Source organism: Athene cunicularia, assembly GCF_003259725.1.
Source record: "Athene cunicularia isolate RWA chromosome 2 unlocalized genomic scaffold, athCun1 chr2_part1, whole genome shotgun sequence".
In the NCBI taxonomy this organism is placed as follows: Eukaryota; Metazoa; Chordata; class Aves; order Strigiformes; family Strigidae; genus Athene; species Athene cunicularia.
In genome coordinates, this window is record NW_020799095.1 from 144,889,276 (window position 1) to 144,915,034 (window position 25,759).

The 25,759-nt window shown below is 40.5% G+C and overlaps 1 protein-coding gene and 1 long non-coding RNA gene across 8 annotated transcripts in view; one reads left to right on the plus strand and one right to left on the minus strand.

The window, feature by feature from the left end:
* LOC113476391 overlaps positions 1–25,759 on the plus strand; it is a 795,003-nt gene that overhangs the window by 512,716 nt on the left and 256,528 nt on the right. Inside the window, exon 2 of the long non-coding RNA XR_003397721.1 lies at positions 24,100–24,104. This is a non-coding gene — a long non-coding RNA (uncharacterized LOC113476391). The remainder of the gene's footprint in view (positions 1–24,099; positions 24,105–25,759) is intronic.
* Positions 3,635–24,137, minus strand: HHLA1 (HERV-H LTR-associating 1). Of its 7 annotated transcripts, XM_026841913.1 has the most exons (17): positions 23,886–24,137; positions 23,573–23,635; positions 19,276–19,384; positions 17,765–17,824; positions 16,523–16,603; positions 15,975–16,058; positions 15,798–15,881; positions 14,349–14,432; positions 13,715–13,777; positions 13,526–13,612; positions 12,630–12,722; positions 11,617–11,814; positions 11,001–11,072; positions 10,698–10,769; positions 4,585–4,741; positions 4,160–4,242; positions 3,635–3,942 (listed from the first exon to the last, which is right to left on the minus strand). In XM_026841913.1, the coding sequence occupies exons 3-17, from the start codon at positions 19,349–19,351 to the stop codon at positions 3,899–3,901; spliced, it is 1,338 nt and encodes a 445-aa protein (XP_026697714.1). In that variant the 5' UTR covers positions 19,352–19,384; positions 23,573–23,635; positions 23,886–24,137; the 3' UTR covers positions 3,635–3,898. The 7 variants fall into 7 exon arrangements, 6 of the variants coding, with proteins under 6 accessions (XP_026697714.1, XP_026697715.1, XP_026697716.1 ...); XM_026841914.1 differs by lacking the exon at positions 23,573–23,635 and having other exon boundaries at positions 19,276–19,379; XM_026841915.1 differs by lacking the exon at positions 23,573–23,635 and having other exon boundaries at positions 13,721–13,777.

The following is a 25,759-nucleotide window of genomic DNA, read 5'->3' on the forward strand; positions in this document are numbered from 1 at the left end:
ACTTCAACATTTATTAATTAATTCTTCCATGAGATTCCTTAGGGTCATTATGCCCACAGTGTATCTTAGTAATATAGCTCCAGTCATGTAAAGGATCTATACTGAGAACTCTGTTCTGCAGGTGCATTCACTGTATGGTAACTTTCCCCAATACTCTGGGATGTAATTAAACAACAATCATCTTATTGTTATTAATCACTCACAAAATCTCTGGGGCATGTGAATATGGCTTTAATAGCTTAGCAAGAGGTAGTGTTCAGTGATGAAAGATGAGTGAAAATTTATACAGCTTTAAACACTGACATTCCTCAGTGTTGAGAAGTCTGCTGTTGTCTATCCACAGTGGATCTGGTCCAAAACTGAGTGAAATCCAGGGGAAGGTTGAGTCGGTGAGCTTTGGGAAGGTTTGTCATTGGGAAGGTGTGTTTTCTGTCTGGTCAGACACAATTACCCTTCAAAGATGTCATCATTAAAGGCAAACCCTCCACTGTGTTTTATCATGGAGAGGTAAGAATTCTGACAAATTGGAAACAAATAACAAAAGACTTGGCTCCTCCAAGGACCTGTGAACTGCATTGTCTTCAGAAAGTCCTTTGACACTGTCTCGCTTAAAATCTTTGTAAAGAAGCTCTTGATATATGGGCTGGATGAGCCCAGCAAAGTGTGTTGAAAACTGGCTGAATGGTGGGACCCAGAGCATGGTGGTCAGTGGCGCGAAGTCTAGTTGGAGGCCAGTGACTAGCAGTGTTTGCCAGCAGTCACTACTGGGCCCAGTCTTACTTAAAATCTTAATGATCTGGATGCCGGGGCAGAGAGTACCCTCAGCAAGTCTGCAGATGACACAACCTAAGAGGAGTAACTGATATGTCAGAGGCTCATTCTGCCATCCAGATGGATCTTGACAGGCTGGAGAAATGGGCCAACAGGAACTTCATGAAGTTCAACAAGAAGTGCAAAGTCCTGCACCTGGGGATGTACAACCCCATGCACCAATATATACTGGGATCACCCACCTGGAAAGCAGCTTGGAAGAAAAGGGCCTTGGGATCCTGGTGGACACCAAGTTGAATGTGAGTAAGCAGTGTGCCCTTGCAGCAAAGAAGGTTAAAGATATCCTCAGCTGCATTAGGCAAAATATTGCCAGCAGGTGGAGGGAATGGATCCTTCCCCTCTGCTCAGCACTGATGAGGCCACACCTGGAGTACTGTGTCCAGTCCTGGGCTCCTCAGTATGCGACAGACATGGACAAACTTGATACAGTCCAAAGAAGGGTCACAAAGATGGTTAAGGGACAGGAGCATCTCTCATATGAGGAGGAGCTAAGAAAGCTGGGAATCTTCAACCTAGAGAAGGTTCAGGGGGTTCTCTGTCAGTGCCTTTAACACCTGAAGGGAGGGTGCAAAGAGAACAGAGCCAGGCTCTTTTCTGTGGTGTCCGGTGACATAACAAGAGGTGATGAGCACAAACTGAAACAGGAGGTTCCCTCTGAACTACAGGAAACACTTTTTTACTGTGCAGGTGACTGAGCACTGGCACAGGTTGCCCAGGGATGTTGTGGAGTCTCCCTCCTACTTCCTCCTTTGGAGATATTCCAAAGCCATCTGGGAATGGCCCTGAGCAATTGGCTCTAGGTGGCCCTGCTTGAGCAGCAGAGTGGACCAGATGACCTCTAGAGGTCCCTTCCAATCTAAACACTTCTGTGATGCTGCCAAGAAAAGGACAGGGTTCAGTCATACCATTTCTGTGACCAACCCCATCAAGGAACTTTACAGAAGAGTGAAACATGTCAGAAGTTATATTGATATGAAAATTCATATCTATGTGAGTTTTGGTTCTTCCAGTTGGAGTCTCCAGGGATGGCGTCAAGCGCACTTTTAGTACCTTGACGAGCGTTTTCAGCCTGACAAATCAGAGTGGCCTTGACAGGGCATAAAAACAAACATGAGTCCTCTGAGATAGTGATCTGCCACCGTAATTTCTGTACTTCTGCCCAACATGCACATATGTTTTTCAGGACTGAAAAACCTGGAATATGGAAAAAAACCACCTTTTTGAGTGCAGTCAATGAGTTAATTTTGTTCATGGAGCCTTCCTTTTTCACTCTTATTTTGCAGGTTTTCCCATTAATTTTCATTATTCTTATGGGAAAGCCAAACAGTAAGTCTTAACAACTGTGACAAGAAGGTTGTCATTCAGGACAGGCACCATTAACCTTTTCTCAGCTCCTTTCAGAAGACACCCATAACTATGTGATATCTTCTCATTCCCTCCTCATGAACACGCTCAAGCAGTAGCTCTCAGCCTTTTCCAAGGCCTTAGAGTGGAGATGGCTGTGACCCACCCCCAGTGCCAGACATGGCTCAGGCGCACCCTATCACACTATAGTGAGGTTAGCAATTCGCCCAAGGAATTCTATCCCTAAAGAAAAAAAAAACCAAAACAGAATGTTTTCTTATAAACACAGAATTGTCCTTTTGAATGGAGATCAGTGCTACAACTCAGAGCTCATTAAATTCATTAAAATAATTTAAAAAAAATCTTTTAAAAGGGAATCCTCTTCAAAACTATTTTTATTTGATATCATCTTTTTATTCAAACCTAAAGGAACCCAGCAAGTCAAAATTACTTTAATCATTGTTTTCTACCCTTATGTTATTTTTTTCATGTCTTTCTTTCTGAGTTCTCAGAAAACTTCATGGTAAAAACCTAAGAAACAACATAGAGATTTTATTTTTTTTTAAAATCATGTCTTCAGGCTTTAAGATGTTTTTCTGAGATTTAAAAGCAAAAGATGCTCAAAAATGTAATTCACAGAGCTCTTCACAGCAGAACTGATCCTGCCTTGTGTGAGGAGAGTTACTGCAGGCAAGATCTCTCCACAGCATTGCAGTACCATGGCCATGTTAATATTCCTGATATATACATTCATTGTGTCTATGTTCCTGTTTCTTCCACTGCCCTAACTTTCAATATCCACTGTAACCGGTACTACTCCAATCTATCCTGCTCTTTGATATGACGGAAACGCTTCTGTCATGCTCTTGAACACAACAGTGAAATGTATTTTGGAAGAGGGATGCTGCATCCTACCTCTCCCTGGAGGCAGCATTCCTTATGGTGCCACCTTTAGCTTTATATGACATTGGACACGTATTTCCTCAGTGAAACATCAATGTGCACCAGCTGTAGTGCAAATAATCCTTTTTTGAAATATTATTGACTTGATGATGTACTTTGGGTTGATAGTAACATCATATTGCTGCAGTGTAGCAAAATATAGTATTGTGCAATTTGTTTGGTTATTCTTTCCTTCTTTAGAACTGGTTTTTAGTTCACCAGAGGTGCATACAAGGAAGGAGATGAATCTTGGTGATCTCACACAGATGTATCACATAGTGAGAGTACCAGTGGTGTAGACATTTCCTTGGTCAAGCTCTGCACTTGCTGAAGTAATGGGAGAATCTTGATTTGAAATAATGGATAATCTGAATGTGTTTAATACCAGAAAAAATCCTTCTTGTCTTTAGTATTTCAGGTTGCCTTTAAATTATTTTTATTTGTTCAATTTGATTATGTTTTCTTAAATATAAATAAAACTAGAATAAACTATTTGTATTCACTAGCCAACCACACAAATATCCTTTATAAAATACAGTTTTTAAAAGCCTTTGAATGCTTTTATTGCAGTTACATCACTTGTATAAAATAAGTCTGGTTTTACACATTATTTTTACAATGCCTTGGAGGAAGACACATTTCTAAATTAACATCTGGTTAATAGCTTGTCTTACAAATATTTGCAAATAACATGTTGCATCCTGATTTTTACACTGAGAAATGAAAGAGACAACTAAAACTGCCACCAGTCTTCCAATTTGCAGTAAAATTCCTCAGTGCTCTAGACCGATGTACAGATGTTTTTAAGGCATTTTTGTTTTAATGCTGGAAGAACACGAGACAATTGTTATTAGAATAGGTTTTACGAGGAGAATATAAAAACAATACATGAAGATTAAATAGTTTTTTAAAAAATCTGTTAAAATCATTATTAGGTAAAATAGCTATCTGGTGAAAGACAGCAAATACTATGGATTTCTAAAAATTTTTGTTATACCTTCATAATAAGATATGTAGAGATATAAAGAGAAAATATACATACTGTGTGAGTAAGTAACTCTTTTGACTCTTTCACAGACATAACTTGCACTTCTCAAGAACCAGGAATAGTATTCAACACAGTACCTAAAGATGTAGTTAAAATTAGGAGAGTAGAATCTTGTTATCTTTCATAAGTGTAATTGTACGCATATCATACTGCTAATAATGAATATGGAAACAAAAAGCTAGATCCTGACCTCAATTATGTCATTAGATACTTGGAAAAATTCAGCTGAGCTTTATTCACTCAGTCTGAATACTGGAAGCCAGATCAGGTATCGATTAGTGCACTGGGGACCCATTTGGTTCTCAGCCAGTAGCCACAAACTCTCAACAATAAGCAATGGTGATTGAAACTTGTCACTTGAAAAAAGCCTGATGGAGTATTTTAAGCAGAGAGGTTGAGAAACTAGTGCCAGGTTTTACCTCATGGCTTCCTTTCTGGAGTATCTTCTCTGTCCAACACAGAGACACAGCTGAAAGAACCTACAGAGCTCCATCACACAGGGATTGATCTTTTGCACTATTAGAGTGACAGGAGGCGAGGTCACACGGGACTCTTTGAGGATTGCCTGTGGACACCCTAGGAAAAAATACAACTCAGCTAGGTCAGATACTTGTCCCATTAAATTTCTTGCAATGCCTTATCAGGGCTATGAGAAGCATGCAGATTAATAAACTCGGGTAGGAATCTTAACATGAACTCTGAGTGAGGCAAATAACTGAAGAGAAAAGCAGCACACAGCCTGGCAGTTGCTTGAGTGAAGCACAAATAATCTGTTCAATTTATTATTTATAATCACTGGTGAGTTACTTAAAATCACGTTGCTTTCATTTACCACAAATGTAAGGAACAAATATAGAGATGGAATTTGTTTATTGTTTCCTGTTTAGGTGGAGCTGCAGCTGTCACTGAAGCATCAGTTTTCCACAGTGCAAAACAGCAAGACAAAGAACAGCACTGTACACTTACTGTATTTGCTATTTCATACACGCATATGCTACTTTAATGAAAAATTCACTTCCAGTTCCTCACGCTTCTCTACACCCACCCTCTAAATCTGAGTCCTAGATTAAATATGACTGAGCTAATAAACAAACAGACTGTCATTGCTCTCTCCATCACTTTTTTTAGCCTCATTAACAAAATAAACATGGTTTATGCCGAGGTTATGACTTTCTCTGTCCATCGGAGTTCCCCTTCTTGTTTCTAGTGACTTGAATAATCACCTAATTTCATCCCAGTCTTTAGGGCTGGGTAAAGATTGTCTGGATAAATACAGTCTTACAGGTCTCATGAAAACTGACAAGTAATTGAAGGAGAAAAGGTCAATTTTTGCCTGCACTGAGATGAAGGTAGGAATAATTTATCCATTTTACTATTTGTTTGCCAGGAGCCAGCTGGTTAATTGGTGTGTTTGTTTTTTTGTTTTGTTTTGTTGGGGTTTTTTTTTATCAATTGACCACCATTATATTATTTTAACTTAAGAAAAATGCAGGGAAATGGTGTGTCTGGGGATGGGCTCCCTCTTAACTAAAAGGAAAATATCTAGTTTACTCTATTCATTGAATCCTCTGCAGTCAGCAGCAAGAGATAAACATTTGCACACCAAACATTTCATCCCACCAGCAAATGCAGCTGTACCACACTGCAGAAAAAGCAATACTACAGAACAGGTGATGGCAGCTTATAACAAAATCCTGATTTGCTATGTGGTTTTTCAGTGTCTAATACAATCTCTCTTCAGACTCCCTTTATGTTACAGAAAAGAGAAAAGAAGGCAAGGTGAAAATGTGGGAAATTGAGACAACATAGGAAAAAACTGAAGCTTTTTTCAGGGCTTTTCTTCATCTTATGAAGAGAATAATTTAACATTTGCCATAGTCTTGCCTTCTCCCAACCATTACCTTCCACATATCATCTTGCATCTTGGGTAACAGTTGTGTTACAGCAGTCAGAACCAAAGGACTTGCAGCATTTACCAATATACTAAAAGGCTATCAGGGCATGGCTGAAATAGGTGTGTTACCATCTGTCGTTTGCATATTTAATAACCACGCTCAGAAGAGGAGAGGCTGTGTGTGAAGCCACACTTTGGGTCGCTGCAGTGATGCTGCCTGCCCTGCAAGGCATCACATCTGACCCTGGGGAGCTGCCTGCACACACACCGTGTTGTCCCCTGCATACAGCAAGTCTTCCAAAGGGGTGTCTCCCCTACACCAGCACGCTGAAAAATAAGAGACATCCCTGCAAACGCCATGCTGGGGCTCTGAAATGATAATCAGGGACCAGGCTGTGAGGGGGCACATTTTGCATGATGTGGGTGTCCCTCTGCATGCAGCCATTGGGGTGGAAGGGCCCGAACATGCAGAGCAAAGGCTGCTGCAGTGAGATTGACAATGTTTTGGTTTTTTTTTTTCCATTTGTGTAAGTAGCAGCAGGCTTTAGCCATGTGTGGATAAACTGCCTTACCTGCAGAGTATAATCCCCTTAGACAGTGTAATTGCATTTCCAGGTTCACGTGTCTCATATGCTTTCTAGCTTTGGGCCATCTTATGTTATGTGATAGGAGAGGTTACGGAGGTTAAATCTGGACTAATGAAGTTCTGTTGAAATATTCTTGAGTCGCCTAGCGCTGACAAGAAGTTTAATATAAAATGGCATTCATGGGCAAGAGGAAAATAAAGGCTCTGCCAACCTGAAAGAGATCACTATGAAAGTATTTCCCTTCTGCCTGGGCTTGCCCAAGGTAGCAGGAGTCATGGAAGAGTCATGGCAGACACTCACAGCTCCCAGACTCACAGGACCCTCCAAAACCAGTTGTGTGTCAAAGGCACTACACAAATATCCAGCATAATCAGTTGGGAATGGGCAAGAGGGAGAACCTATTTCTCTTAATTTTAGCAGCTTTGCATAAATGTCATTAGGCTTTGTGCACCTAATAGCCTTTGACAGACCTTGATTTTTTCCCACTCGATGTCAATTGAAAATTAATGATTTCTTGTCTTAAAAACACTCTTTGTGTCAATAACCATACATCAGATCATGATGCAATGAGGTTTTAATATAAGTTGTCCATGAAAAATAGTGTTACAGTTGCTGTGAACAGCTAAAACTCGGTACAAGTCATCCTCCAACAAATCTCCACTGATGTGGATACTTGCTATCCCACCTAACAGGTGTTAAATGCTTTACTCAAGCTATGTGTTTTGCCAGCAGAAATTCAGCTTTATTTAAATGTAAATTGAATGACTGCAATTTCAATTTGGATTCATCTGTTTGGGAAAGAGAAGTTAAATAAAAACGCTGAAAGTTAAACAAATTGCTTTGGTTTTCATTTCTGACAACCACTCAATTTTAAATTAATGCTGCATTTACATAAAACTATTTTTATGTAATGCTGAAATTTTCTTTCAATTAATGTGGCATTTAATTTTATTTGGATTGAATAGTATACTCACATCGTATTGCTGAAATTAAAATTGTCAGTGCTTCACAGTAGTGTTTTAAATCTCTTCTGTTATAGATTTCTACTGTGATATGTGTGGTTCGTATTCAATTTATAAGTTCCTACAGACTGGGACTGAAATTAAAAAAATAATTAGAAATAGGAATTTATTTCAGAACCTTCTTTTGTAAGAATTTTTTCCTAAGAAATCAAGTCAGTCAAAAGAGGTGAGAAAATGCAGGAATCACAGCTCCCTGTGCAGAGCTCTGCTCTTGTCTATTTGAAATCACCATGTTACTGTCACAGGCAGATAAGTGACCAATTCTTGCTGCAGTAAACAGACTTTTCCATTATTAACTCAGTATCACATCTCTCTGACACTGAGATTAAATTTTGCTGCCAGTGAAAAGAAATGTTAGTGCTACTGTGAATAATTCAGACTTGCCGTATCTCTCCCTGAATGCTTTAACACGCACACTTACATATTTTATCTGTGGGCATCCACTTTTGTGATTTCAGAAATTAGTTCTTGGAATAATGTCTCAGTCTTCAGAGCACTGTGGATGCCTTTCATTGCTTTGTGACCCCATTGTTCAATTTATTTCCCCAAATGCATGATTGATATATACAGGTAGACAGCCTCTGTCATTGTGGTTTCTGATAGAGAGCTATGTAGTGACTCTCCATTCCCTGATCTCATTGAGATCTATGTTTTTTCAAAATGGTCTGGTTCCCAGTCCTAGCTTGTCCAGGGTTTATACTGTACAAACTTCTACAAACTGTACTGCTCGCACCACAAGTTCAGTCACACACACCAGTAACTTCCAGCTGACTGGCAGTTATTTAATACTCAAATCAAACTCACCCAAAGCAAACAAGACATGCAGAAAACTTTGGGTTTGTGCAGAGTTTTTGATGGATGAGAATTACCATAGCATATGCCTCTGCTTCCAGTCAAGAGAAGAAGACCTAGTTCATCTTAAATTCTTCTCTTTACACCATCAAGAACGTCAAGGAGTCAAACGATATTCATGTGATATGACATCAGCTCATTTTCTTCATGCAACCAATGTATGTTGCAGAGGGCAAGATAAGGACTCTGGTATTTTGACCTCTTTAAACAGAAGTAAAATGAGAGAAAGATCAAAAAAGGGTATTTGGCTTCCTATCATCATGGTTTGAAAAGCCCCTTACATCAAGAACTACTCCTTAGCTCAGCACCAGTGAGTCTTCTCCTTGGAAAAAGTCTCCATAGATAGTTTTTTACTGCATGTTCTCAGGCCTCCCAGGCCACAGGTTCCTCCCCCTCTTTCCTGACACTGCCTTTCTTCAGGACTTGTGTTTGCATGATCATTTGATGTATCATCAAACTTTGCTTTTCATGGTCAGTATTTTTAACTCTGATAACATTATTTACTTCTGAAAATGGATGCCTCACTGAGTTCTATGATCTCAAATGCTTTCTTTTGTAATAATACGAATTAAAAGAAAATTTTAAAAGAAAGAAAGAAAGAAAGAAAAAAAAAGATTACAAGCATGCCAACATATACCAACTAGGACAGGACTGGGAACTATGAAAACCCTGACCAGAATCGGTGAAAGCTACAAAAACGTTATAGCACAGGATTCTGGTCTTGGATTGCTGCAATAGGCAACAACAGCAAAACCAAGAGAAAGAACAAATGACACCTACTCTGTGATTATTCCTAGTAACAGAAAAATTGAAGATTTGTGAAAGAACTTTTGTGTCTGACCCAAATATATTTACTCCCACAAAAAAAGTCCTTTACAGACAAGTAAAGTTTTGTTGGAATTCAGCAATGAGCTGAGAGAAGCTAATATTCAAAATTCCATTAGAAATGGTGGGATTAGCAGAAAATCCAGGCACGTAGATTTTGTCTGGATCCCAGAACAGGCAGTCTGGATTTTCCCTTCAAATACAACACCAATATGAAATCATAATCATTCTGATATGCTTTACATGCTAGTATCAATGCTGGAACATATACACCAACATATCCCTCAAATTCATTTCCTTAAGTACCACGCTAATGGGCAGCATATAATCAAGAACTGTGACACACATCCAACTTCAACTGTACCTTCCCTGCCGCTCCCAGTGTGAGTACTGGGAGCAAGGACACCAGACTGGAAGTGGAAGGACCCCAAGGGCACTGAAGATGTCTACAGAATGGGGTGCCTTTTACCTAGTTTTAGATAGCCATGATGCTGGTATCTAGAGCTGGACTAGTCACCTTCAGTCCCCAAGACTGGGATTTGTGGCTGAGATTTATTCCTGTTGTATTCCTGAGCTCTGCTCCTACTTTGCAAATTTAGGTGTAAATCGTCTGGACTCAGACACACAGCATCCAGAGTAGGTGTGGACTCTCCCACAGTTATGGCTCTCCGCGCACCCAGGGCTGCTTTGCCTATTGCTTCCCACCCTAAATCAACTGAACCCAAATAAAATTATATTTTTTTTATAAAAATTGGCTTAGTTTGATTACAACAAGACTCCTCTCCTGGCACTGAATCAGGTCATTTTCAAAGCATGTAATCTCTTACTAAATACCTGTAAGTGGAGTGGCACATCATCTTATATTAACTTTGAATTTCTAACTCTTTATTTCGGTGCTTAAAAGGAAGAACTGAGCTTTCCTGAAAATCTAGTTGATAATGAACCTTCTTTAGCTGAAGAGGAAGTTTGCAGTATTGTAAATTTAGGGCAATTCTGGAGATTTCATGTGACACAGATTGACTTAATAATTTTCTTTGTACCAATAGGGAGATTTAAAGCATGATACTCTCTTTCGGAATGGACAGATTTTAAGGTTCTCCAATAACCAATCCATGTTAAAATTGACACATAGAGTACATATGTTAATTATATCACCACAGTATAATTTATCTTTTGAATGTGTATGATTCACAAACAAATATAGAAGCAGTCCCTTAGACATTTTGGGCATTTTGCATATATAAGATATCACTTAAATAAAACATGTATGTTGTTTCTGCATGGGAAAATTTGCATATCGATATACTTTCAAGCATGCTACTATTTTTGCTGCATGAGGTGCAGCTACTTACTGGTAGCTGAGTAAAGTTTCAATGTCACACCAGGCCTGTAGGGTGGTGTAGCCAGTACTGAAGAAGGCAAATCTGAAAGAGGGAAAAGACATCTTAAAAAAAAAAAAAAAAAAAAAAAAAAAAAAAAAAGGAAGGTTGATTGAAAGAATAACAGAAAAAAACCCAGTCACAAACCACTAATAAACACTTACATAGACATTGATACATAAATACATTCACAGTCACCTATTTCTACATATATTAATGTCTACTTCATAAATGTGCCAAGTGATGCACGTTGTTATTATCCCAGATCAATCTCACCTGGCTCTGTTTGCATCACTTTGCTGGTTTCTTGAGGAGACACCATCTGCATCCAAAATGCATACCCACCGGCTATGAGAAGAGAAAGACATATGTCATTCAGGATATTTGCTATTTATCTGTGTATTGAGAACTGCTAGATATGAGACAGCTCAACAGCCGGAGTCCCTCACCCTGTACTTCCAGTGGCATATAAAAATGTCAAGATGAAAAAGGAAGGACAAAAGCTGTACTTTGCTAGATCTTGAAAAGTCCATGGGCTAGGGAAAGGTAGGACTTAAAGAAGGTGTGTTTAGTGGACACCAAGAGAAATGGCTCTATATTGCCTTTTTAAAAGTCTGCTCACTCTATTTGGAGCAAAATGTGAGTGAAGACCTGGGTGTCAGAGGTGTCTGTGAGGAGCAAGGCTGTTTTTCCCCAAAGTGAACAAAACTACAGATGAACTCTATAACTGACTGAAACACTTCTACAATAAAAAATTCTTCTCACTAATGACCCAGGATGGGTCTCCCAGAAGGGCCTCCCCACCTCACCCTCAGAGCTGTGGTTTCAGCTTTTACCCAAATGGCACGGCCGGTGGGGTCAAGCAGGAGTCCGTCCCCCTCAGCGTACTCACTGGGGCTGGGCCGCAGGGCTGGCCATGGGGCTGAGCTCTCCCCCGAGGCCAGGGGGGGTCCGGCCGTGCCTCGTGGTCTGGAAACATCCTCCTGCAGTGATGGAAACCCTGATCCTTTCACTCCAACTGTCTTTGGCCACGGTGGGAACCTCATGGTGGGCGTTTCCTCTCCTTTCAGGGCAAGAGGGACCTTGGTAGCTGGAGAAGGAGAGACAGATGGGGGGCACCAGCAGTGCACTGTGGATGCTGATGCCCCATGGCAGCATCGAGCATAACAAACTGGGGGCAATGATATCTAAAATACACCCAGAAAATCCCATCTATCCCTTGAGTGCTTCCCCTGGCAGGTGAGCTGCCACCTCTCCATTTCATTTTAAACACAGAAAAATGGGGAGTGCTATTAATGTTTAAAATTTTAACCAAGAACATTTTAATGTTGAAGTTTTCATCATCAACAACAACAAAAAGAAAGTGAAATGTGGAGAGATGAAGCTGCAGTGATGAGAAGGTATGAAGTCAAGGTCTGAATTTCTCTTGGCTTCTACTGTGTGTGAGCAAGTGTGAAGCCTTGCTTCTTGGCTTTCAAAATGAGGCAGACTAGCACTTTTCTATATTATAGTCTTGTGATGAAGCTAAATGCACTGAAGTTTACAAAATGCTCAGTTACTCACCACAGCACGTCATGTAAAGTCAAAGACAGAGAAAAAAATTGACAATATAAAGGGAGAGGAAATAGTTTCAACAATAATTTTTGTTGTTTAAAACCAATGACCATTTTTTCTTTACTTCTTCATCTCTTTACAAATCTTTTTCTAATAAAATTACTTTTTACAATACTTTTTCTATCCTCGCTGTTCAGTGCATTACTGGCCTGATCTGCTGTTTTGGACACACTTTTATCTTGCTCTGTAATTGTAGATCAGCATTACAGTGCTGTGCAGCAAACACACATGATCATTTGTCAAGACGTTAATCAAGGAGAATATAAATTTGATCTGACAATATTTGCTCACTTTTAAACGTCCACACATGTTCTGCTGATGGATCCACTGTTCTGTTTGGGTCTTCCTGTAATTTCACGAAACTTGAAAAAATCATATCTAAGTCTGAGGTATGAGAAGATAGGGTTAGAGCACTCACCATTCATTGCATACTGCATGATAAAAAGGAAAGAAATCAGGTTCTGGTATAATAGAAACAGCTGTTGTGTTTTTTAATTAAAGTAATTTTTTGCAAATTACCGGATCAATTTTTTTTTTTTTTTTTTTTTTTTTTTTTGTATGAGGGAGAAGCGTCCTGCAGCTTTCAGCACAGGTAAACTTGCCACTGATTACACTATTTGCCTGCTTTAATCAAGTATTGGGAATGAGAAGTAGCCATGGGCAGCAATGAGAGGTCAGCATGGGAAGTATGTAAAGTACAGCTCAAGCTGGCAAAGCAGTTTTGGGCGGAGGAGCCACACAGCACTCTACTGAATATATTCAACTTCTTTCTGAAGGGAACTCACATAAAGGTAAGAGGTTATTTGTGCTGAGAGCTGAGGAAGACACTGTTTAGATTAAGAGCACCAGGGAGCCTCCCCAGTCCAGTGCTGAATTCTGTAAAAGCTCTCATCCCAGAAGGTTTTGTTTGCTCCTCCACTAGAAGACTTTGTAGCTAACAATTTAAAAGTTTGTAAATTTTGCTTATATTTCTAATATAAATATTATACTGTACTTAATATAAAATATTTTCTAGCTTAATGATAATAAAATATATAATTTGTACATATATACATATTGATAAAAATATAAAATAATACTTTAAAATATTTTTACATTATGAAGATGGAGTATTCATTGCAAGTGCTACGTGGACATGGTTTTCATTGTTGCTGCTGTTTCCTTTTTTTTCCTCAGGATGTACTTACCCTGGTCAGAAGATGCGTTACTGGAAAACGTGTAATTAATAACAGGAGACTTCTCCAGCACTTCCCAGAAGTCAGACAGATTTCTCCCTGCAAATAGAAATGTTTACAAATATCAAGAAAGGGTTGCTTCTGGTCTAAGTCATCACTGAGAATAAATAGGGCAATATTTTGCAGTGGAATGGCTTTAACTTTTACCTGTCTGTCCTGTCATCATGCAGATGTAGATACAATCTGAATCATTGCTCTGACGGACTGAAATGGTAAAAAAAAATGTAAACCAGATCATTGTTACCAGTTTTCATTATGTGATGTTATCTTAAACAGTTGAAAACACAAACACAAAATGGTATGTGGCTGCTGCAGCTGGCCAAATATTTTCCTTCTGATCTGATTATAGACAAAATCCTAGAACCAGCATCAAATCCAAATGCTAATATTTCCAGGGGAAATATTTCTATCTAATTAAAATTCTAAGTTACAAGTATTTTTACACCGAAAAAACCTCTTCGGATAATATACCCCATAATTATTCTTTGGGAATCATAATTCACCAAAATACCACTATTTAATAATAATTCACCAAAATTTCAAACAAAACATAGCTGCTCATAGAAACATGTAAGCCTCTATATTATATATATACACATTATATATGTATCTTGTTCCTCTAAGGAGACTTTGTTTATAATTGCAGCCTGTGGTTTGCAAGAAAAATGTTGCTGAGTAAGAGCAGTAGGCTTTTATATACATTTCTATGCTTGTTTCCATGCCAGGAATAAATCAGACAAGACGACAATGATAAATGTTAAAATGAAATGCAAACCTGAGAGAATAGAGGCAGATTTGAAAATTTCTGTGAGGTAACTCGTGGAGTTTCCAATAATATCAACAAGTAAAGCTGTAAAATCTAGACAACAAAATAGACAAGGTTTATGTTTGAAAACACATATTCTATCATCTGTGCTAAGTCAAACAATCACTTTTATATGTGGTCATAGTTTGGATATATGCTTGCACATGACAATGTTTAAAATGTTTTAAAGTTCAAAGTATTTCTGCTGGATGGCAGACTTAAGAAGCCACTGGAATACTCTGCAGAAATACATTTCAAAGGTGATATCCAAACCAGCACCAATGTGCCTAAAAGTAAACTTAAATGGAATTTATCTGTTCAAGAGAACAATTTAAAGTAGAACTCTTCTTTGTCTGCTTAAATGTAGAAGCAGATCCAAAGCCTGCAAGCTTTGTCTGCATTGCCTATGTGCCATGAAGGACCTTCCAGGAGGCATCTCATTGTCTGTTCTGAGGTCTACTTCAGACATACCAATGATGCTGACAGCTCAAAAAATGGCTAGTGGTGGTGTGGTGTTACGATTTTTTCATAACAAGTTCTAGCATTAACAGATCAACATTCTCACTTAGGGAGTGACAAACATGAGTCCTGTGTTGAGCCCTGAATTTTTACTACTTGAGGGGATGCTCTAATCACCAAGATATTCTGGATTTGGTACAGAAAGATTAAAATTTCTCCCTTATCTTCCAGGACAGACTGGTTCATTATGCAATAAGGCTTGTGAGATGTGTGAAAAAAGCCATGAAAACCATTGTGGCTCATGTGTGGGCTCATCACGTGCCGCTTAGAGGGTGTGGGTTCTGGTCCCTAGCTGCTGAGCTGCTCTTGGTATTGACATTAACCAGCCATAGAATCCAAGTGCTCAGAAACATCCTGGAATGTTAAATACTGTGGGATCATGGGTGGGAATGACTATTATTGGAGAAGGATTTGCCCAATAACATTTTACACTCTTCACAGAGATGTTAATGGATTAATCCTTGCTTTTCACTCCTGTTGGACTCATTGAAATTGTTGGAGTCTACTGGTGCGGAGAAGCCCTTGTCCGCTTCCTGTGGGTTATCTCAGGAGAGCAAAAGTGGCTAAGGTAGTGCATCATGCACAGCTGGGTTGTCTCTCCTGTGCTGGTCTTTGTATTCTGAGGAGGAAAGGGAGGTATTTCTGCTGGGTAACCCACACCTGTCACTTGACTGATGGCTCAATCCCAGACTGGCTGGCTGGGTGCAGCCTTCTGAGACTTTCACTGAGTCTCCCTCAAGGTTCAGAGCAGCCACTCATCGTGAGTTACGGCTCTTAACCTCAATATGGTGATGCTGTTCATAAGGATGAAGTCTGCAGAAGTCAGGCTACAGCTTTCAGCTCCAAAGGAAATAATTCAGCTTAAGCACACACAATTGCCAACCTCTCTTGTGTACCCACCTGCCAAGTCATTTGTCACATTGTTCAAACAGTAGCAGTAATGCATAGGGAACTTGCCAGGGTCAACATTTTTCAAGTTAGAAACTGTAGGGAGAGGCAGAGAAATATCAGTATCTTGATGCACAGGATGTGTGAGAGAAAACACCCTTGTGGGGAGCAAAACATCAAGGCACTCACTGTTGTAAATGGTGACTGAGACTTTGTGGAAGGCAAATGAGCTGTAAGATGTGACGCTCAGCAAAGAGAAGAATTTTTTGGTACCTGCAGAAACACATGCCCATGGTGCTATTAGTGGTAGGCACAAAACATGAGAAGAGCATGCTTTGACTCCACTTATTTAATTTCTAAAAGACTCCTGAGGTGCTGATACTGTACAGCTGCCTGAGATTCAATTCTATCTCATTTCCACTGGGAGCAGGATAATTTCTATTACTTCTTTTTTAAATTTTTTAAATTATTTTTTTTTTCATTCAGACCTACATTGGATTATAAAGTGTTTTCTAAAGGCATCCCGTAAGTAATTATGTTGTGTCTATATATAAACACTAATTTTAAAATTATTTGGGGCAGACTGTTATAAATGCACAAGGGTAACATGCTCCTAGAATTAATTCTGGAGATGGACAGCATGCATTTATGGCTTCTTGTGCTAACACCACTAGCCCTTTATCTCAGTGACCGCCAGGCTGAGAGCCTGTATGACCTGCCTGGCTTTGGCACGTTACCTCTGAGTGCTGTGTTCAGCATGTTGTTCACCAGCTCTGTCAGGTTAATCGCAGCCAGATCCATGGACTTTGCAGGCAGCTCTGAAAAAGAAGGGTCTCTGAGCCACTGGCTGCACAAAGGTACAAGGAAATGGCCATTATTTCCCTGCTTGTATACGGAAAAAAAAACAGAATAGGAAAAGCAACGAGCAGTTTATGTATTGGAGTGTACTGAAAAACCTGGGGTGAGAAAATAAAGATGCTAGGAGTGCATCCTAGAAGAGAGGAGTCTGGGAAACAGCAAGATAAAGTGGGCAGTGCAATTGTAAGCCAACAATTTAGGTCGAGCTTTACGTCACATATTCCCTTGAGCATGCCCTTGTTCGAGCTGCCAGGGAGCAGAGCCAGTCCTGGCGTTTTGGTGCCCCCTCGTGCTGGGCAGTGGGTATTTACTGCCAGAAGAGATGTAGATCTCTGCAGATCACAAACGGAGGAGAAAATGCCTAGGAAATGTTCCCCCTTCCCAAGTGCTGCTTAGAATTGGGATGAAAATACAGATTTTTATTTTTTTTTCCAGCTACCTCGATGGTTATACTGGTTATACTGCTAGGTTATACTGCTAGGCTACCTCGATGGTTATACTGCTAGGACTGCAGCTGAATCACACTTTTTCTTTTAAGAGATTTTCTTTGTGTTGGCATTGCTTCTTTGTTTTTCCTGTCGAAATTTCTGAAGATGTTCATTTGCTTCCCTCCCACGAAGTCATGCAGAAGCAAAGCAGTATGGTGTCTGTGTGTGTACGAGAAGGAAGGTCTCTGTGTGCGTGACAGAGAGAAAAAACAGAGCAGGAGGGAAAAAGGGGCACAGAAAGCCAAGATGAGAACAATATTGAATTTTGGGGAAAAATAAAACTTCCCAATGACATCAGTATTATTTTTAACCAATATGAAACCAAGCTCCACCCTGGGGTTGGAAGCAGGGCTTGTCCACAGTATAGAAAAGTGGAAAGGGAAAACAAAAGAGAATGAAGAGCTGGAAGGAAAAAGAGAAAACATTTTAGACTTCTGGGAGGACAGAGGTTAAGCTTGCCATGGACCTGCATAAACCCTAGGTTGGGTGAGGAGCCCTTGCAGCAGTGGTGGGTTCAGGCTCACAAGCTCTGCAGGAGAGGGGCCCATCTGCTGACACCTTCGTGCCCAGCACGTATCATACCTCCCACTCCTATTAACACCCCACACAGTCTCCTGACATGCTGCGTGTTACCTGCGGTAGCCAGCACTGCCACTTGCTTGTCTTTCTTGTTTTCTCTTCTTATGCATGAAACTGTGAAGTGAAGAAAGAGTCTGAGAAGCTGTTTTTTCCCTGTTGAGATACCAAGCAACTCTCTGTTGAGCTCTCTGCCTGGGTTACATTGCTGCTCTCATTCATTATAGCTCAGAAACTGATGGCCATCAACACTGCAAAGCAGGCCACTAAGTATCCACAACAGCAGTTCATCAAGTGCCTAAAAATAAGGATGTCCTAAAGGACTTGCCAGGTCCTTTAGCTGCCAGCTAATAGCAAGAACCAGGTTAAATATCTGACCTTTCGTCCTTAACTCAAGAATCAAAAGGAAAGAAATGGTTGTAGATAGAAATAGCTGCAAACTGTTGTGGAGATCTGCACTAGTCTTGCACACAACATTGACTGCAAGGAACATAGTATAATAAAGCCAGATCTAAACCAAGCTTCACAGGCTGTGTGTATGTTTGTTATTCAGAGCAGTCATTCAACTGAGTACTGTTCTCAGGAGCTGTGTTGCAGGAGGGATGAACTGGAGCTGGGCTCAGGAGATTGGACTCGCTTCCTGACGTTCCCTCAGTGACCGACAAGGGCAAAGTGCAGAGCAGAGATTCAGACACTGCAGGACAAGGTGAAGTGCAGCAGTTTGGTGCTTAGGTTCCCTATCCCATCGGTGGAGAGCTGAGTGCCTCCAAAGAATAATCCAAAGGCTCCCCAGATAAACCAGTGCTAAACTCCCATGCCCCTCTGAAGCTTAATCTCCTCAGTCTGTCCAAGCTCCCCAGAGAGAAGTTCTCTCCTGGGAGCTGGTGGTGAGGAGGGCTTGCCTCAGTGGTGGTGATGCTCCTCACTGTGTTAAAACCTAATGGGCAAAGATCTCACCAAGGACTAGGAAACCTGGATTCAGCTTCCTCTTCAGTAAAATGAAATCTGCAGGACTGGAAGCATCAGATTAAAGTGGAGACGTGACTGCATAGTCTGGCTGTTTGTACCTAACTTGGAAAAACTTGGGTGCTTATCTCTATTTTTACAAAAATCTGTCTTGTACAGAAGATAATCCCTGGATACATTTATCTTTCTCCCTCTCTCTGTCTCTCTCTCTATATATATATATATATTAAAGGAAAAATACTCTACAGACAATCCATGGTACAAGGCCTCCTCATGCAGTGCTAGTCAGCTATATTAACAACTCTCACTTACTATGCGCTACAATTGGACTGACAATCTGGGTGGGAGGAGCTCTTCTAATCCTTCTCTCCCTTTCCATCTAACTCCAGATGCACAGCACGGGAGCCAAGAACTGACCTTTACCACCATCTGGTCTGCCCTGCTGCATGACACCACCCCTGGATGTCTGGCCCATCAGCCTTGGGTGAAAAAAAGCAGGGTGAAAAAACAAGACTGCCACAGATATGGGAATGGGGCTGTGGGAACAACTGGGAAGGAGACACTTGGGTTATTCCCTGGGGACCCCAAAACCAGCTCCTTACCTGTGTTGAAAAACAGAAAGAGACACAGAAATCCCAGGCTCATCTTCACTGACACGTGCCAGCAGAACCACTGCATTACGGACTCTGACTTCCAGCAGGTTTAGCTGTTCTAGAAGAAATCTGGTGGAGTTAAAGTTCTCAGTATCGTACAGTTTTGTCCCTTCTTATCCCAGAATGATGTGACCATGAGAGAAATATCCTGTCAAGGATGTGGAAAAAGATTGACATTGTAAATAGCAAAGAATCAGAAATCACACTAAGAGCATTTTCCATGTATGTGCAGGTCTCATAAGTTTAGTGTGTAACTCTTAATTTCTGAGTCCTATGTAACTGTGTCTTCGGTGGGATCTGGTAAGGTTGTCTACACAGTCAGCTTCTCTGGCAGGATGACCTGGGCCCAAAGCACACTGAAAGGTCAGATGCCTACACCCTTTCTGCTGAAACAAAATAAAATTTACTTATGTTCAATTTCAGACCAGGTATCAGCTGAGCTCTCTTTCTGTGGAAATGTTGCTTGCCGAGTCATCCTTAGTTTTGTATTTCTATAGTTAATTATTGTCACCAAGCTATGGCCTGTGTTGCCTTGCCTAGTTGCCTGGGAGGGATAAATGGTCCTCTGACTTTCAATGAGCTGCTTTCCAGGTTTCAAAGACTTGATTAGAGGCAGTTAGAAAAAAGGAGGAGAGTCCTTGCTACTTTACATGTTTCCCACTGACTTTGTAATACCAGAACATGTCAGATAGCTCTGTAGCTGTCAGAAAATGAGGGAGAGTATGAAAATAAGTAAGAAAAAAAAAGTCCAAAAATTTTTTTCATATCCTCTTGGAGTAGTTAATCTTGTGAGCATGCAGCAAACCATTATCTTGAAGACAATACTGTTTGATTAACAAAGTATTATCATCATGTTCTTATATTTAATTCACTAGAGAGCTAACACATTCTGAAAATAGCTAATTTGTATTTAGCAGTTCTAAAGAGACTTTTCCTTGGGATGATGAAATGATACCAAGCATTCCTGTGTTTGAAATGTCTGTGTTTGCTCATCTGATGAGTCAAAAACATTTAAATGCCAGCTCGGCTAAATCACACAAAGCTCTGAGAAGCGTTTTAGGTAGTTCATCCTGACTATTCAGTCAATCTGCCTAATCCCTTTTACCTGACCCTAAGCCTATACTCATCCACGGTTTCTGCACAGCATGTACAGTAGAGTGGGACCGAGGCAGAAAGAAAGACGTGGCCAAACTGCACTCACCAGACTTCATGCTCCACCACCTCCCTGTGAACTGGACTAATTATGCATGGACAGAGTCCAGTGTCCTGTGGAACAGTCCAGCATCAAAAATCCTAAGCTTGGCTCTTCTTGCAAAAATATTTGGGATCTGACCAACAATTAAGAATACAAAACATGAAGGTATTGCTGGCTTGAGAATCACAGGGCCTGAAACCCCATCAGGGCTATCCCTGCTTCCACTAGCCGGTATTATGAAACTTACTGGGACTTGTAACAGCTTTTTGTATGAACCTGTGGACTCTGTAGTTAGGGGAGACCGTAGCATGGTAGCTCAAGCTTGCCAACATGCTGATGTGATGGAAGCAGTGGTGATGTAGTCTGCACTGAGGTAGGTATAAAACTAACCCATGCTTATGGATTCTGCACAATGCTGTATTTTTTTTTCCTGCTCTTTGCTTTGACTGTATGAAACGGAGAGGAATTAGTGAGAAATACTCCTCAGTAGCGTTGAGTTTGAAGAACTGGTGCTTTGCAAAGGTGTGAGGAGGTGGCTGCTGGGGAGAGAGCAGGTGCTGGGGTCAGCTGGTGTTGTGGGATGGAGAGTTGGATGATCATGTCAAGTGGAGGTTTGTAACTACCTATGTTTTGGAGCAGGAGGGCTATAGGGGCTGGTGCACCCTGTCAATTCAGTGTCCTTTTAAGGGGAAATTGTTCTGTCTTTGAGCAGGGTCATCAGTGGGGTGATTTGCAGGTTTTTTTAATGGAACTTCATCAATTTTTATTCCTGTACTATGATAAGTGAGTCTCCTTAGCTCTGGAAGACCTATGTTATGATGAGCCGTGATTCATAGTGATGGTTCAGTGTTTATGGGTCATAGACCTCCCCCTCCGCAAATTCCTCATGACATGACATAGAGTGTGATCAGGCTGCACAGCTAGTGCTGTCTCTGTGTACACTGCCCGAGGGAAACCAACAGCCAAAAGCAGTGCTGCCACCATACTGTCCCTGTGGCATAAGGCTCTTCTTGGCTGGAGGGTCACTGATGCCCAGATGGACAAAGGAGCTCAAACCTCTGACTTTCATGAAGATTTTGCCTGTGTGGTGAGCAAGAGACTCAGACCTAGGAAGTGGGAGGTGAGGTCATCCTCTGTCACACTTTGTCTGCCCCTACACATTGGTGGTCATTGCTCAGGCCAATGTGCGGAGACTTGATTTCCAGCGCATACTTTGAGGAACATGGGCTCTTCTGGGTCACAAGTGAATCGCGCTTGGACTAAGACAAAAATCCTTGGTAAGAGTATTTCATAGACTGATGTGCAAGCACAGCTGTTCTGCAAAGGTTCACAAATAGAAGGGATGATAGACTGTAGATAATTTCCTAGCAGGGATCTAGCTTCATTACTCATTTATTTAAACTGGCCCAGAGCTGTTCATGGTGACAGGATGGGAAAAATAATCCATCAGAGGACTCAGTGCAGCAGGCTAAGGCAGGGGCTAGAGAGACCACATTCCCAAGAGGTAGAGAAGAGGCAAGAAGATTGACACATGAAGGAACTGTCCTGCCAAAGCATCTTAGGAGAGAGAGAGGGGAGGAAAAAGCAGTTTTAAAAGCAGAAAAGAAAAAAAAAAAAGTGAGATACAAAGTTGTGCTTGGAAGCATCATATACACATTGAGAGATGCTTTCTTGCTCACCTGAATTTTCAGCTCCCTGCTGTCCTCCGCTCTGAGCTGCTCCTCCATACTAACCAACACATACAATTTTCTCTGCATATGACACTGATTTGCAGCAGGAATTGAGAGCAGGCATTGCATGGCCACAACACCTGCATTTAACTGAGGTGTGATTGCATACTACAGACTCAGTCGAACCAAATACCTGACTATTGGGACAACATCCAAACCTAACATGGAAGGACAGGTCATAATAAGCCAAATCCTGTTCTACTTGCAGCAAAGAAATATTAAATAATGTTGGTATAAAATGAATGTAAAATCCTCTGTTCATGGGAGGGTTTGTTTTGCCTGAATGCCAGATTTAGCACTGTAGCATCCTCTGGCCAGAATAAGATGCTTAAAAAGAAATTGCAGAGAAATCGCAATACTAAGAACATCACCCTAGGAAGGACTGCCCTTACTCATCAGTTGGTAGAGACTGTCTTAAATTTGAAGCATTAGGTTTTAGCTGCTTTCCAAAATATTTTCCCAGAAATAATTCTCTGAATATTTATGCTGTTCAATTAAATGTCAAAGCCATCTGTGACAAATATTCCTAGAACTGCCACCTGAAATATCTTTCAGCAATGTGGATATCGGTAATATTAATTCTTAAGATACATTTGCACTACTCAGGTCTTCCGACAGCTGACTTTTATCTACCTGTGACAAGTCTTTATTACTTTGTAACTGTGTCTCTTCTGTTTGCCAGCATGTGACACTGTCGTGATGACTAAAATACATGTCCAGATTGCAAATGTGAAACCCTCATTGTACTCCGGCTCAAAATAATAATTTCCACTTCAAAACACAGTCCGATTCTCAGTGTCTTTTCAGGCACTGAAGGCAGAGGTGACACATCCCAGAAGCTGACTCCCAGTGAATATTTTCCTTCCAAACATTTATTTGATACAAGCTGCAGGTCAAGTCTTTTGTTACAAATTCTCCTTCACCTCTACTGGATACGATAATCCTCCTCTCATGTTTATTTTAAGCTGAATGATATTAGTGGAATTAATTTTACTTAGAACTGTTGATACAGAGTTCCCTGAACTGATGAACTGGAGCTTTAAATCCAGTTCAGATTACCTTTATAGACTCATGAAGACTTCTTATTAAATAACTCCTTGTCATTCTGGATTAACAGCAATTTTAAACCAGCATGTTTATTAGCTACGCTTCATTTGAACTAATTTTAATGTGTCAGGTAACCATGACATTTGAATTGGTTTAAATTTTCTTGTACAGAGTGCAATCAGTTTTCCTGTGTCTTGGTTCTAAACCAAGCAGAAGAGAAGTTAAGAGACCAAAGAAATAAAAGAAGGAAAGTCTTCAATATTAATTTCCTTACCTTCATTCAGTTCCAACATCTAAAGGTCATCTCTCATTTTAAGCACACCATGATACACCAGGTCTAAATAAATATTGCACGTTAACATGAAAACATGCCCATGTTACAGTTGTACACCACATTAAATTGCTACAACTACTTTTTAAGTTCAAATTTATTTGTATGAGAGTTTAATAAAATGTAATAAATGTACATTTAGTACAGATATATTTCATTCACTACATTTCCACCGTGCATTAATAGCACAATTGAAATTATTTCCTCCAAGTACACATGAAACCAGTGAGATTTGGAATAGTTAATATCAATTTACCTGATTTGTCTTGACAAAGAAGATTGTCTTCAGAGCCTATATAAAACTGGAGGTTATTGTGAGGTCTTAATCACTTTCTGAAAGACTTTGGGTAGACAGACTTGATTATCTTGCTTTGGAATCCTGTGAAAATTGGTATCCTAATCCCAGAAAGAAAACTAGAGGTAATGGAATCATAAGCACACAAAGTGCCTGTTGAATCCCAAACAGAAAGGCTCCGTGGCAGGTCAGGTGAGGACTAGAAGCTCCTGTTGGCAGTAATGACTGGAACTGCAGAGCAGAAGGGATTTTTTGCCTTTTAAAGAGACAGTTCATTTTACTGCAATTAGGCTGATGCCACCTTTGAAGGTAAGAGGTAGGCCAGGGTAAACCCTTTTGGTAAAACTTTAGCCATCCTTGGAGAAGCAATTTCAACAAGGGGCACTGTTGAGATGATGGAGAAGAAACCTGAAGTGTATCTTAAAGGTAGAAAATCAAAAGGAACAAAATGACAGATAAAATAGAAATTTGCTTGGCATTGTGGTTAAGCGTCAAGGAAGGGAGAGAGATCTGTTCACAATGATGTAGGGCAATTTTGGTGACGATAAGTGATTATTACACAGGACATGATCACTATTGGAAGCAGCTGATGAAATTCTGCTCCCATTTACTCCCCTGGACTGCAAGTCTGAAAATCAGTGAATTTAGATGCAACACTGTTAAAAGCAGATAACCATCCATTCAGTAGTTTTATCATAAACCACCTAACACCCCAATGTGTGAATTCATTCAAAACCTTGTAACAATTAGAGAGAAGAAACCTAAAAGGATTCATAGTCAGTCCATGGAATAAAAAGTATCTTAAGGATCTGCACAAAACTTCCACAGAGATATATTCTAACCCTTCTTAGAAAGAGAGATGATAAAGAACAGGTGGCAGAAGAGGTTCATGGGACAGCTACATACAAGCTGTGTGTTGGGAAAGGTCCCCAGCCCCTCCCCAGTTTTCAGACCTGGCTTGGGGAATATTGGAGCTACTGGTCAGGAGCACTCTGGAATTGTCCTTTCAGTGTCACGGTTCTACCACTACTATGGACATTTGGGTTGCAGGGCTTCCCAGTACTACTTAATTTATTATTGTAGATATTGCCTGGGTAAGTAATGTGTCATCAGGCCTGGTATGTTGTCACTTGTCTTTGTTTAACTGTATTGTCCCCATCTTGCACTTCCACCAGTTAAGGCAAAGAAAGCTGTGGTATTACTCAAAGAAGGAAAAAACTCACACAGCGGCTGAAACACTGCAACCTGCCCGCATGTCAGCTCTGAGAAAGTGATTTTTCTGGTTTCAGATTTCAGTCATATGTTTTCCACAGAAAAGATGTTCATGGGATCGTGTTATGCATGTGGTAGGCTGTGCCTGTGTCTGTCCTGCAATACTGTCTTCAGCACGGACTTCGGAAGCTGGAAGGCACTGCAGCCACATTTAACTGAGTTATGGCTGGTAAACACGATCTTACACATGTGCATGCACACACACGCACAATCTTGCCTTTGCTTCGTTTCACTCTGCCTTTCATGAAAAACACATTATCCAGTGGGATGCCATTGCGTCTAAAATTATGTAATTCTATATGGAAGTTACTTGTGTGATAAAAGGAAAACTTTTATGACCTGTGACTAAATGCTGCAGCTTGAGGAATATGGCAACACCTTTTCTTTGACAAGACTTACTTTTGCCATTTAATTACCAGTTGTTCGATATCTCATCAGGAAGGCTGGGATGAAAGTCCTCTCTGTAACAGCCGACAAAACCAGGTATAGCCAGGAAAATGTGTGCACTGGGATCAGTTCCAACCGTTTGATGTTCGGCTATGAGGATAATTTGACTTTCAGCA

Coding starts and splice junctions, on each gene's coding strand:
- HHLA1 (XM_026841914.1), bottom strand. CDS start 19,351: ATGCAGTGGTTCTGCTGGCACGTGTCAGTGAAGATGAGCCTGGGATTT. Junction 16,059..16,522: donor GCTGAACACAGCACTCAGAG/GTAACGTGCCAA, acceptor GTGTTTCTGCAG/GTACCAAAAAATTCTTCTCT. Junction 13,613..13,714: donor GACAGGACAGACAGGTAAAA/GTTAAAGCCATT, acceptor TTCTATTTGCAG/GGAGAAATCTGTCTGACTTC.